Source organism: Equus przewalskii, chromosome 5 (assembly GCF_037783145.1).
Source record: "Equus przewalskii isolate Varuska chromosome 5, EquPr2, whole genome shotgun sequence".
Classification (NCBI taxonomy): Eukaryota; Metazoa; Chordata; class Mammalia; order Perissodactyla; family Equidae; genus Equus; species Equus przewalskii.
This window is the reverse complement of record NC_091835.1, coordinates 58,267,836-58,282,591: the sequence shown is the minus strand read 5'-3', so window position 1 is coordinate 58,282,591 and position 14,756 is coordinate 58,267,836. Positions and strand designations below refer to the sequence as shown.

General features: G+C 35.3%; 1 protein-coding gene across 1 annotated transcript in view; it reads left to right on the top strand.

Moving 5' to 3' along the window:
• SYT10 (synaptotagmin 10) overlaps positions 1-12,239 on the top strand; it is a 69,444-nt gene extending 57,205 nt beyond the window's left edge. Inside the window, exons 6-7 of the mRNA XM_070619369.1 lie at positions 2,935-3,064; positions 5,929-12,239. Of these exons, the coding sequence (XP_070475470.1) occupies positions 2,935-3,064; positions 5,929-6,000 (202 nt within the window). The 3' untranslated portion in view covers positions 6,001-12,239. The remainder of the gene's footprint in view (positions 1-2,934; positions 3,065-5,928) is intronic.
• Positions 12,240-14,756: the final 2,517 nt, after the last annotated feature.

The following is a 14,756-nucleotide window of genomic DNA, read 5'->3' as shown; positions in this document are numbered from 1 at the left end:
ATTTAAATCAGAAGAGGGAAGAGCCAGACCTGATGGCCTAGTGGTTAAAGTTCAGCACACTCCACTCCAACGGCATGGATTCAGTTCCTGGGCACAAAACCACACCACTTGTCTGTCAGTAGTCGTGCTGTGGCAGTAGTTCACAGAGAAGACCCAGAAGAACTTACACACAACTACGTACTGGGGATTTGGGGGAGAAAGGAGAAAAAAGGAGGAAGATTGGCCATAGATGTTAGCTTAGGGCAAATCTTCCCCTGCAAAAAGAAAAAAAGAGTGAATTATAAGAGGGAAGAATTATTCGTTCAAAATTCATTTTTTTCCATGTGATAATATTTATTATTTATTTTCCAAAAGAAGTCATTCTTTTTTTTTTCTCTCCTGAGGAAGATTAGCCCTGAGCTAACTGCTGCCAATCCTCCTCTTTTTTTGGAGGAAGATTAGCCCTGAGCTAACTACTGCCAGTCCTCCTCTTTTTTGCTGAGGAAGACTGGCCCTGAGCTAACATCCATGCCCATCTTCCTCTGCTTTATATGTGGGACGCCTACCACAGCATGGCTTGCCAAGTGATGTCATGTCCACACCAGGGATCCAAACTGGCAAACCCCGGGGCCGCCAAAGCGGAATGTGCGCACTTAACCTTTGTGCCACCAAGCCAGCCCCAAGAAGTCATTCTTAAGTTGAAGGACAGGACCCCTGGGGATGGTAAAAGGATGGGTGCAGAAGTAGTATGGAATGTATTAGAGAAAGCACTACTGTGAAGTCTTTAGAGTAACAACTGAAATTACAATCAACAGAGTTTGTTTTCCCAACTGGGATAGAATATGATACCATGATTCTTATCCAAGCTCTGTCATCAACTAGCTGTGTGAAAGGGCAAGGTATGTAATCTTTTTGGGATTCGCTTTTCCCATTGGTAAAATACTGACATGATATGGAACTGTGAACAGTTGAGTGTTAAGAGTGGAAGGTGAATAGTGGCCGTAGGGACGCAGCCTTTATGCTTTCACATCGATCTTTAAACATTGCTTTGTGGATTGTTCTTCCAGCGCACACACTTTGAATCACTTCTTTCATAAAATTAATTGCCAGCTCCCAAGTGCAGCTTGGAAAGTTCTTACTGCTGCAGCTCCTACCTGTACCCTCCCACTCTTCCCTTGTCTGTCACGCTGTCTGCCTGCTCTGTGTATCTCATCCCAACCATGCTTTACAGCCCTGCTCAAGTTAACACTCTGTGTCTTTCTCAGCTAACCAACCTCTTCATCTGAACTCTTGTCCTGCTAAAGGTTCATATCTCTTATTTGATCCTTGCTAAACTCTTCTTGTTAGTTTTTGCTTTTTATATTTATAAACTTTTTGGAAAGGAATACTGTATGTTTAACCTGCAAAATTGTCAACAAAGTCAACAGTGCCTTACCACATTTTTTGTTCTAGTGGTAATACAAGTGGTACAGAACATACATATACAAATAATCAAAGAGTGTCCATTTTATAGTATCATAGAGTGGTAGTAACCAGGATTGTATAACCTAGAGAAATTAATATGCTATCCTCTGGCTCAGAGCTAGCAAAATGAAGCAGTAAAAAATAAAGTGATTTGTACCATCTATTTGAAATTAGTGTATATCACAATTTAAAAAAAAAAAAAAAAGCTGTCGCTGTCCAGAGAGAAAGAAATGGTAAATTAGTTCAAATTTCAAACTCTAAAACTGTTGTAATGTTTTCATCAGAAGCCCTTGTTGTCTTTGCCAAAAATTACTCCTGTTGATTTCTCCCATGAGTGACTGGGAGATACCATTGAGCATTTGTCACCCAGACAATTTTAGGGAAATGGATTCTGATAATATATAAAACAGGAAGGTACAAATAAGCAACAAAAAATGCCCCACTTATTTCTAAAAATATGCTTGTTTGGGAAACTTCATATAGAGAAAAATGATACTAAACATACATATCTACATCAGTGACAGGAAGAAAGTAATGAAATGTCCCAAAATCACCTCAAAAGTCTCCTTAGAGATGTCTATCAAAATAACCTATAGAAATGCCTTTAAATTACATTTCCTTTTTCAGAAGCAATTTACCACATGTGCGTTTTAGTCAGCTGTCTTGATTCAAATCCTGCTTCAGCTTCTTATTAAGCGTATCAAGGCAGGCGGGTCCCTTAACTTTTGGGTGTTTAAATTCTTTATCTGTAAAATGAGATGATAATGATGCTCATGGTCATGGTGTGAGGATTACGTGACTCAATACATTTAAATTAGTTAGAACACTGTCTGGTAGATGATAAGCTCTCAAAAATATTAACTATCATTATTATTTTGATTTGTTGCTGTGAAAACAGGCCATGAAGAGAAAATGGGAATGTTGTTCAGTGTACTCTGGTGCTATGCGATAATAAATCAGATGCCAAGGTACTGAACATAGCCCTCCCCGGTTTAATTGCAGTGCAAGAAGTAATGTTCACTGACGTACCATTTAGAGTCAATTAAATGTGGTCATTTATACAAGAAAGTGGGTATTGAGCTCTTGGTGAGAAATGTGAGCATCACTATAAAACATGAAGCCCTGTGGAAAGAACAAGATTGGATTTACATCACTTAAACTTAAGACTGCTTCCAAGAAAGAAACTCATCATATAGGTCATTTCTCATTCACACTATTCTTATGATTGTGAAATGTGCTCAAGTGACAGAGCACTGAAATGTTTTGTGTGTGCTCCTTTTACAGATTCATTTTTGAATGCTGCTCCTGTTTAATAAATCTTAGTTTACTAAGGTTTTTCATTTGACCTGAAGTAGTTGAATCTGCAGGATCATCTCGAACCTGTCACAAAGTCTAGTGTTTTAATCATATGCTTAAAGTTCTGCTAAGATGCGTGAAACCCCATTTTTCTTTGAATGGTGGAATGAAAGTATAATATTCTCCTAATCATAGGGTAGGACACAATGAGGTCATTGGAGTGTGTAGAACAGGCCTGGATGCTGAGGGTCTTGGGCGAGACCACTGGAATGAAATGCTGGCCTACCACCGAAAACCAATAACACACTGGCACCCCTTGCTGGAGGTAAGCTCTGTGGTTCCCTGACATCTGCTCTCTTTTTTATCTCTTTTGGTTAGATGCTATTTGTCTGCTAACATTTCTCTGGCGTTTTACGTGTTCACCTATTTTTTTAAGACAGACATTTCTCTTGGTTTTGTCCCGCAGATTCTGTCACCCAGTATTCAAAGTTCTGTGTGCCTTGTTAGATTTTAAAAACCCATAAACTTTCTGGGTTTCTGGTAGATACCATTGAGCATTTGTCACCCAGACAATTTTAGGGAAATGGATTTTATGGACAATAAGCCCATAAAAACTGCAAGTCTATTATTTTCTTTGCATAGCCTGAAAACGTACATCAATGGGTGCTGGAGAAATTGAGCAAATCTACTACTAACTGGAAACTAAATTTTGATGCCTGTCTTTTGTGAAAACAGCCACATCACCTGAAGTTCCCCAGAATATCTAAATAGAGGCACTGTCACCTAATATAACTCATCTATGTAAGGGGACAAGTGAATCTCCCCCAACTCTGGTCAGGAAGTACAGTGCTCACAGATTTTTAAAATATTGCGGCATCAGCTTGCCTGAGTTTGAAGCCTGGCTCTGCCATCTGACTACATAGTGGAGACCCTTGCGCAGGTTGCTTTCATCTCTCTAAATGTCTGCTATTACTCTGTATTCAGAGTAAACCCATAGAGTAAAACTAAATAAAGTGCTGAATATTAAGTGCTTAGCACAGAGTGTGGCACAATGTTAGCTCTCATTAAACTAATATTAATGCTTGTAGTAACCAGAAGAAGCATCAATACCAGTTTCTATCAGCATTTTTAGCCATGATGTAGTTGTAGTCTACTCGATACACTGAATGTTGCTAGATGGAATGAGTTCTTTCCCAAAGACAATTGCTGGAGCCCCTTGAAGAGTCACAAAGTAGATCATTCATAGGACTTGACTAATTGAGAGGTAATGCGGGTTGACAAAAGGATGTGTAGTAGAGGATGCAATGCAATAAAAAAATAGTTAAGATAACCACATAGTAAGTGATGATACATTGCTGTCTCTCCACGGGTAAGATCTCCTTCTTGTTCTGGCACCAGGCACTGGGTTGAGTGGAAGACACGGTACAGTGTAAATAACTAAATGTTAGTGGGCCCAGGTTCTAATCTTAGCTTAGTGACAAAAATGTGACCTGTCTGTGTTACTCAGAATGTTACAGGGAAAATTTGGTGAACATTGGATAAATATTGCATGCTCAGACAACAGAGATGAACTGTCATCAGAGAGAAGATATCTGCTTGTATATATATATGCACACACATATACACATATGTGTGTGTATATATATATTCATGTTCCAAATCTTTACCTCACTTCATCATTTACTGTGGATCATAAAAGACAGACACATACGCAATGCACATTCACACAGCACTTCCCCCTCGAGTGCTTCAGCAGTATAGACAGGTGTATTCTCTAAACAGTTCAACGAGCCTTGGGAAGGTTGTCTTTCATTTCAATAGTGTGTATTGTCTGAATTATGAAGTATACTCTACTGCCTATTAATCAATTACTATCCTTTTCCTGGTTCTCATCTTTGTTTTTCTTTAAACTTTGAAAAGTGAATATTAATTCTAAGAATCTAGAAAATGAGAGTAAAGTTTGCTGGGCAGAGAACCACACTGAAGGGAGACGTGGGTTCTAATTCTTGCTCCTCTGGCTGTCTAATCCTGGGCAGACCACTTACTCTGTCTATAGCTACATTTGTCCATATTTAATGAAAATAGAAATGCGTGATATATAGGGATATATAGGAGTGATATATAGGGGAAAATGAGACAATGTGTGCTAGGACTTGTAACTAATGAAAGGGCAAGGGTTATATGACCCAAACCATATTATAAATACTTATGACTCTGTTTAATAAGCAGTTACACATTTATCTGATAAAAGGAAGCGTTAGAATAGCCATGTGTTTGTGTCTGAGAATATGTGAACATTTTTCAGTCATTATAGGATCTAAAGGAAGAATAAGCTACAATATGAATGTCAGAAGAAGATTACAGGTATTTTTCTAGCAGCTAGGTATCTGAGGACAAGTGGGACTAAAAGATTATGTAAATGTGCTTTCCTCAGCAAATAGCTCCTTTTTTCCAACTCTTGCACCTACACTCGTTGGTCAAACGGAACATGTGGACTGGAGACCTAAGAACTGGGTGGAGTTTGCATTGTAGGAAAGTGATGGGTGTGTAATTATGTGTTTTGTTGCCAGAGAAGGGATTAAAATGAGAAGGGAACAATTATTCAAGAGCTGGGTAAATTAGTGGGACAGAGACTGAAGCATCATTTAGAAAATCTTATTACTTCTACCTAAATAATCAAAAGTTTATTCTGTTGTAATTAAATTTTTTAAATACTAATAATATTTAGGGACTGTGAGAAATTATTCTTCATCATTTCTGGCTCCCATTTGCCAAATTCAGCCCCTCTCGTCTCATTAATTGCTCCTATAAAAATCACCTCCTGTCTTAGAGTAAGTGGAATGCGTTCTCTTGTGTCTAGAACCTCTTATTGCCTTTACCAAGTAATTCCTCCCACTATGGTAAGAACTAAAGCCTCTCCTACAATGTGACATGAATCTGCAGTCATGAATCGTTACCTGTACAGTGCCGCTCTGCATGCCATCTGTGTACCGTGCTCTGCCGACATGTCTGTGCCCCCTCATGCTACCTAAGAAGGTGAGTTTTGAAGGGCAGGAAGAGTTACATTTATCTTTTCTTCAGAGACTTACATATTGTGGGTGAATATTCACTAGTAAAAAGTAGGAACAATTACCTTCTTTATTATTTTTTTTACACTAGATCATACGTTATGAAATTACTGTCTTTCAGCTACCTGGCCGGGCGACCAGTTTTGATAGTCAAGGATCCTGTCCATCTCCCAAACCACCTCCCACACCATAATGCCTCCAAAATAAGACCATTATAATCAGGACCCAGGATCATGTGCTCATCAGATCAGAAAAAAAGTGGACGGTTTGATTTCCTCATTTAAAATACATCTTGATAATGAACAAACTTGTGCAATTTTCATTTACTTTTTTTGTCTGTTTATTAACTTTGGACATCTTGATATATTTTACTTGAATACAAATAGTCCTTACTTATAGAAGGCATTTTATTCTTCGTGTCATATGCCTATTAGCACAGAGTGTTTTAATAAGTTGTAATTGTTTTCATAAGCAAAGAAATATGTTTTTTAGAAAGAACCCATACTAATCTGAAATTGAATATAGTGTATGCTGCTATTGTATACAGGGGCACATGTCACATATGTATGGTTTTGATTTTGTTACAATGATGTTTATTTCTAGGTGTGCACATGGTTCTATAAAAACTTTAACAGAAATTTCAGACTTAACTTACACAACATTAAAATATTTGTGCTATCAAATTAATGTTACCCATCTGATAATATATTCTTTCATTCTCAGCAAATTCTTTTCTTGGTAAGGCTTGGCTCTGCCAAACTCAAAACTTTGTCTCTCAAGCTTGTTCTTTAAAACATACAGATGGAACTATAATTTAAAGAACCATTTTGAATATAAATTTAAGAAGTAATATTTAGTAGCTGGAAAATGGAGGTTGAGCCATTTGGGCTACCATTTTATACTGTCTTAATGTTACATTAGTTCAAACATCTGTTGCACTGTTTTACTGACATTTTTAAAATTCTAATAATCTTAATCTCAAATGTAGCATTAGTATTCCTGAAAGAATAGAGTCAGAAGTCATTCATTTTTTTAAGTGTTCGTAAGGTTAAGTACTGTGGCATATATTTTGTGACATGAAGCTATGACGTAGATCTTGTATTTCTGATAGATGATACTAATAGACACCAAAGGTACAATAAATGTCTGTGCTCATTGTCATTTAGATTGTACACAGTAATGGTGACCTTTAAACCAAATCAGAAGTTAATCATTAGAATTAGGTATTTTCTTCAAGAAAGGATGACTTATTTTTCAGCAAATTATAGAAATATACCATAAATAATATAACTTCAACATTTAATAAAAATAAACAAAGAATTCTAAAGGCCCAGACCCACAGTCCTTTCATGAAAGGCATTTCCCTTCATAAGGATCAAGGATCAGGCCGCTAGTCCTAAAAACTATGCAAATGTTTTTACATGACGGAACTTTCTTTTAAATCAGGTGAACTTTTTATTGTCTCATTTCCGGGCCCTATATCTATATCTAAACTATATTGAATGACCCCAACCTTACTTTTGAGATGTGTATTATGGATAGTGCATATTTCAAGCTTATTCCAAGATAAGAGGTTAAAAGAACCAAAGAAAGGCAAGAAAATATGCACTTAGACTATAAAAACACATTCATCAGAATGAGAAAATTTTATCAACAATTATAAAATTTTGATTTTAGTAATATCTCTTATTTCTAAATATTAAAAAAAAACGTTTTAAAAGCCTTGACATTTAGTTTGCTGGCCTCTCTCATAATGATGGCATTACTGTTAATTAAGATGTAAATATTTTCCACATTAATATTTTAAAAGCAACACAATTCCCTAAAATTTTTCAAAAATGCTTGTACCATCCTAATGAAAACAAGTATTTCTAGCTAACATTTTCTAATTTAAAAATAATAGAAGAAAACTGTTTGAAAATACCTGGCTACCTTATCAAGCCTAGAAGAACCATTTACTGTAGACAGAGTGACTTCAGATAACACTTCTATTTTGGAATTCTTTGTTTTACTGGGAAATAAAAATTGTCAAATGGGAAGACAAAAGTTATACTCTTAATAAAATGGCATTATTGGAGTCAATTGTTTTATTAGTAGATATAGCTGCAGGTTATATTTCATTAGCAACTATGTTTCCTAAGTGAGTATAATAATTATTTTCACCTGAAAACATATTTTAAGGACTTTTTATTCATTCTTAGAACCTCGTGTTTTCTTTGCCTCCTATGGAGAAAAAGCCAATATGTGATGAAAAAATGCAATGACTAGCCAGCCAGGAGATTTTAATACGGGGATTGTAGATTAAAGTAAGTTTTTAAGGTAATTTTTTAAAAATGTTTCCCAGGGGGGCCTGACCGGTGGCACAGCAGTTGACTTCACATGTTCCGATTCAGCGGCCCAGGGGTCGCCGATTCTGATCCCGGGTGTGGACATTGCACCACTAGGCATGCCATGCTGTGGCAGGTGTCCCACATATAAAGTAGAGGAAGATGGGCAGGGATATAAGCTCAGGGCCAGTCTTCCTCAGCAAAAAGAGGAAGACTGGCAGCAGATGTTAGCTCAGGGCTAATCTTCCTCAAAAAAAAAAAAAGTTTCCTAGGGATTAGAATAAACTCATTACACAAGAGTATTTGTTAATCCTGTGAGAGAGATCAAGGAGAGAAAATTCACCACCACTCATCTTTCATGCAATACATGAGGGACATTTACCTTCATATTGATAAAGCATGATGATTTAAAACAATAGTTCATGTTATAAAAAGGGAATCCTACCACTTTCAGTACAACACACCCTCACTCTACACAGCCACACATCCATACAAGCATGACTGATCCTCTTTCTACTTGTGATTGAAGGTGGAATGTTTTTACTTCAGTCTTTAAAATAAGGTTTAATGTTATAGATCTCCTCCATTCATTGTGTGGGACACCACATTTTAATGACAGCACTGGCACATCATGAAGTCGCAGCTTAGGTATCTAGTGAATACCTAATTTCAGGGACTTATCCAGGGACTTGCCAAACATTAGTCTAGGAAAAAGGAGCCAGTGTTGACTCATTAGCATAATAACACTGGTGTTCTTTTGGGTTTTTTAATTAATTAATTAATTAACATTTTTATTTTACACGATTCTCTAAGTAATCAGGGGAATGAGGAAACTGAATTTAGAAAGAACATTTGTGTTTGTGAAGTATATCATCTTCTCACAAAAATCTGAACGGTTGATGCTGTTTTTACACTGGTTTCTGACTAGTATTTTTCTTGACCATTTTAATTTTCTTTGTCAGGCCAGCCCTGTTTCTGGTACTTAACTTTACATGCAAAACTCGTGATTTTCACAGTCCCGTAAAAGATATCATGAGGACTATGTCAGGGAACTAGAGATGGGCACCCAGAGGCGAGCGCACCCTTCCCCACACAGTTTTGGGGAGCGTGTGTGTGTTCCAGTTACTGCAGGGAGACCAGACCCATCAATACTCGCTCAGGTTTTCGATAAAAGCAAATATATTTGAACCTGTTTGGTTGTGATATTTAACTGACATTTTCACCTGTGTTTATTCTCCTAAAATATTTATTATTTTAAACTTTGCAGACTCCATAAAGGAGTATCCATTTCATAAGGCTTTTATTTAATGATTAATCACTTCAAAAATGAAAAAGCCAAACTTCCACTCCTTTCTCAACTTTCACCATTCATAAAACAAAATGTAACGTATTTCAGAATGAGTTAGCAAAAGAGCCAAAGACTATTACAAATAAAAGGACACAAAATCTCAACATCGAACGTATGAGCATTTCTTTACTCCTTTAAAAAGAACACTTGATATTATCTCAGAACGTCTGTTTTCAGGGAGCTCCAGCTGATATTTCTTGCCACCTTAGTTGCAATTAAGACCAGGTAATTTAATTACTTGATTATTTAAAAAAAAAAAAAGCTAAAGTTGATAAGGATTTAAGAAAGTCATTCAACTTCTACTAAATCTAAAGAAAATTTGGAGACCTGTTTCCTTCACAATTTGGTCTTAAAGCAACTCTGGTTGTCCTGATGTACTTAAATTGATCTAAACTTCTATAGCTTTTAGGCTAAGAATTTATTGCTGCCAATAAGAAATGATACAAAAACACAGAAAAGTAAAATAATTTAAAGTAAGAATCTACGTAACTAAATGGTAGTCAAAAAGAGATGTTAAAACATATGGAAATACAGATATTGGATGCAAAATTTAAAAAGAACTCCTTTGTGTTTTAACTTTTAGTGGAAACTAAATTCTCTAATAAAGAACCCATGACACAGCATTTTAGTACTTACCCAATGACATGGCTCAGGATAAGATTCATCTGAACCTATTAAAACCCATTATTTAAAAGAAAATAGTGAGTTTATATTTTACATGGGAAATAGAGCTAATTAAACTAAATGCTGTTTCCAATGTGTTATTCAGTGAACTCTTTAAGGTAAGAATTTCCTATTTCATTAGAAGACTTTTCCTACTTTGATTCCATCTTGTGTTAATTAAAGTGAATGGTAATTTAATAAAAGATGCCTTGGTAATATTTGTCATCTGCCATTAACAGTTAAACAAAAAGATGTATATTTGAACAGTGGCAGTTAACTAATATTCAGTTCAAGTGTTTTCTCATCAAAGTAAAACCTTGTTTTCCTTTTCACCCTGTTCATCATGAAGCTAGGTAAGCAGGGTTTGACTTGATGACCTAAAAAGTCTCTATCATGTTATAGAGACTTCAAAAAGAAAGCTCTAAATTAAGAGCTGAGGTGGGACTTAAGGATTTATTGAATGCAAACATTTTGAATGCTAGAAATGGTGATTGAAAAAATAAGATGTTTAAGAGAAAAGATAAGCTGCTTCATGCCTGAAATGATTTAAATAAACTCCTGCAGGGAAGAATTGATAATCCTATTTTTTGTCTATACTGAGACACCGGAAATGACTTGCTATTGATAGAGCTAGCGATGCAGAAGGTATTTATATGGAAATGTTTCCATCTCAAACTGGCAATAATTTTTTCTAAGCTCACTTGTGTCATGAGAGCCCTCTCCAGAGAGAAAATCATGCCTGATCTTGTCATGAAAGGGTAAAAATTGGCCATTTCTTTGGAAATTTTGTTGTGATTTGCATCTGCTGTGCACAGAATCCTCATTTACTGTACAGGGTGGTGGACTTCAATTATTCAATTTCATGTTTTTGTTCCCTCAAGAACAATTTATTGGATAACAATGCATATTATAAAAATGGGTCAAAAATTAAGAGAAGTTAAGTCTCAATGTTGGAAGCTTAATGCAGTGGATTTTTGTTTTTGTTATCTCTTTCAAAATTGGTTTTTATTTTCCCAGTCTGAACATCAACACAGGGAATTATGTCTGGTTATGATTTTGCTGTAGAATAAAGTTTGTGAACCAAAATAAAAAGCTAAAATCCCTAAGGCTGTATACAAAATGGTCACAGAATCATTCTCTATAAAAATTGCATGGTTTATTCTATTTATGTCTATATAGATTGTTTTGTGGGTTTTATTATTTTTTTATTTTTTCTTTGGAAAGGCCATTTAAGCCTCTCATGTAAAAAACACAGTAATCTCCAGTGTGAATAGCTTCATAAATTATAAGAAAGAAGCAGGTATACCAACTCTAATATACAAAATATTTGATTTATAGTTTTTTAAAAACCAAAAGTCCAATCCAAGTTCAAGTCATTCACATTAACTTCTTATTGACCCTTCCAACTGAGAGAAGTGATCGGGTCCACCTGCAAAATGTGGATAAATTATGGACACCATGAAGCAAGACTTTCATTTCAGAATGAAGAAGACAAGATAGAAAAGAACAGCCTCACACTGTAAATGTGGTGATTCCGCTAACAAGTAGTCCAAGATATTTGCCAATTGTTCTAAACTGGCAGAAACCACCAAAATTTTTCATTTCATACATGATATTGAATAATTTGGATCCATCATATTCGATCTTCTTTTGTATCCTTCGGTCATTGTTCATAAGGTGACTTTTTGAATGAAGTTTGTGATGTAATACATAGCCATTGTTCAAATCAATATCTTTGACTTCCGTATTATAGAACAAAAGTTTTACAATCTTTTGAAATTCGTGTTTCTGGCTTTTGTACATGGTAACCAGCCATTTGTGAAACTTGACAGCATATAATTGTATTACTTAGAACAAATGTTTTGCAGCCACCTTTAAAAGATGTTACACATTTCAGTATTTTTACAATGTCTTCTTTAGAACGTGTGAACATATTTGTCAGGTTCAGATGAATTATGTAACAATGAAACCTCAATGCTGTTATGAAGTGTACAGTTTATGATTACTTTTGTAAAAGAAAATGGAAAAGCACTTGAAATATAATTTTACTGTTTCATATGTATTTTGAAAAATAAATAAAGTGATTATAAATTACTTTTGTCTGTCTTTGAAGACAATAGCTTTTACAGATTTAATTTTGAGAACTTTATGTTGTGAAGTTTTTCTTTAATAGTCGTTATTTATGGCACTCATTAGAGAGCAGGGTAATTTATTTATCAACAATTCAATAATTCGAGCAACTGAATATATCTTAAAAACCGCATTTAATGCATACCTTTTTTTCACAAAATTATCAATTTAAGGTCCTGGATTACTCCCACTAAGGAATAATGAAACAATCATTAGTCAAGTGTTAAAAGAGGAAAGTGCCACTTACACATATTAACCACATTTGTTTCATCTGCAAAAGGTCCCTGTAAATACCTTAGCGGGTCATTCAGTGGTTGGGATAGGCCAGTTATTTTGTTTCTTTCTGATTTGCCTCAAATTTTCAAAAAGATTTTCATGAGGAGTGTAAGTGTAGCAACTAGTTTTAGGCAGTCAACACCGCACTGACTCAAAGGAAATCACAATCATTGACAAACCAGATGTCTGTACCTAGAGTCATTGTTTAAAAAAAATACAACTCAGAAGAAACAGCCAGTAAATAAGTCTATGCCTCTGCATAGAATGCAGGATAAAGAGAAGTCGATGATTTGACTCTTTTGGCCTTTTCTAAGTCCCCACATCCTAAAAGTGTGGGAAGCCTGAATGAAATCTAAGTTGCTTCTGAAAAAAAGCAGTGAAATGGTACCTTTAAAGATGTTTTATTTGTATTTCCAAATATCTCCCCAGAAAGTGTTCATATTTATATTCACACTGGTTTAAAATTTATTATTCCCGGGTACAATATATGAGAGTTTTCAAGTACCCTAGCTGACGCTTGGCATCGTGATTATTGGAATCTTTGCCATTTTGAACGTTACAAAAAATGCTATCTTATGAATGTTTTAATTTTTTTCATCTAGTGGTCTTGATCACTTTTCATATATTGATTGGCAATTTGGATTTCATTGTTTAAGTCTTTTCCTATTCTTCTGTTGGAATTTTTTTCCATATTGATTTTTAGAGGGTTTTATTCCATTTTTTTTAATGCAGACAAATTTTTCATATGACTATGTCTCAAACTGATCTCCATGTACAAAGCAGAAAGCCTAATGTTAGATTATAATTGGTAAAAGCAATTTATACAACATATATGAAGGAAAAATATATATTGAAATATATATGTGAGAAATATAAAGCAAAGAGCAATCAAAAGTTATCGTCTCTTGAAAAGCATGCGTTATCTTGACAATTTTCTAGATAATTTTGGGCTGTAAACACTGATGTATCTGAAAGAATTTGAAAACATCCTCTTCACGAATAAGCCACTATTTATGCTATTGTTTGAAATTCTTTTTTGTACAAAATTTGAACAGTTTTGATTCTGTCCACTCTCATAAGATGATACATAACAAATGAAAGATATGTCCATCAGTGTCAACAGAGAACAAAACCAAAAATCTAAATAGTAACCACAAATAGGACACTTGACAGACAGTTTCCATTTTCATACTGCAGTTGCAGATGTTTTTTTAAATCCACCTTTCTTCCAAATGAGAAAATCATCCAAACTTCCAAATATGAGTATAAATCATGTGAATGAAATCAATTCCCACTGTGAAGGCACTTAGTGAATCTGAATGTTTAGCTTGTGTGTTTTATCATGAGCAGGTTTGTTTTTGTTTTTGTAATAAATTTTAGAACATACATGACTTAAAATTTTACTTTAAATGAGAAGCCAGACCTGAGTCAGTGACAGAAACTCAAACCAGAAAGTGAAGGAGCTGATAGATAAGAATCATATTGAGAACACAAGATATGAACAGGCTACCAAATTGCACAACACAGAAGGCACCGATCACACTGTCGTCTGTGTAAATGGTGCCACCAGGAGCTCACAAATCGAACCACCTTAAATTACTGAATAACGAGAAAGAAGCGGTACCGAAAGCTACAGTTAGCTCAACCAAAAGCTGTTGAAGGCTAGAGTCAAGAATTGAAGGAGCCGGGTCAGCCCTGTGGTACAGCGATTAAGTTCAGCATGCTCCTCTTCTGCGACCCAGGTTTGCAAGTTCCAATCCCAGGCACAGACCTACACCACTCATCAACCCACATATAAAGTGGAGGAAAATTGGCACAGATACTAGCTCAGGGCTACTAATCTTCCTCAAGCAAAAAAAGAGGAAGATTGGCAACAGATGTTAGCTCAGGACTAATCTTCCTCAAAAAGAAAAGAATTGAAGAAGAGTTTTTTTTTAATTGGACTTAATGCCAAAAACATACAGAAAATGTACAATGCACCAAGCACTATGCTCATTACATACCTTATCCCTAATCTGTACAAAATTCCTATGATGTTTTGTAATGACAATTTTAAAGATGGAGAAATTGAGGGTCTGACCAAAGTGGATATACATGTAGTTAATGGTAGAGCACAGTTTTGACCACGTGGTTAACTCATTCCAAAGTCTGCACTTTTATTCCCTATATGTCATACAACATAAAAACTAATATTTATACAATTAT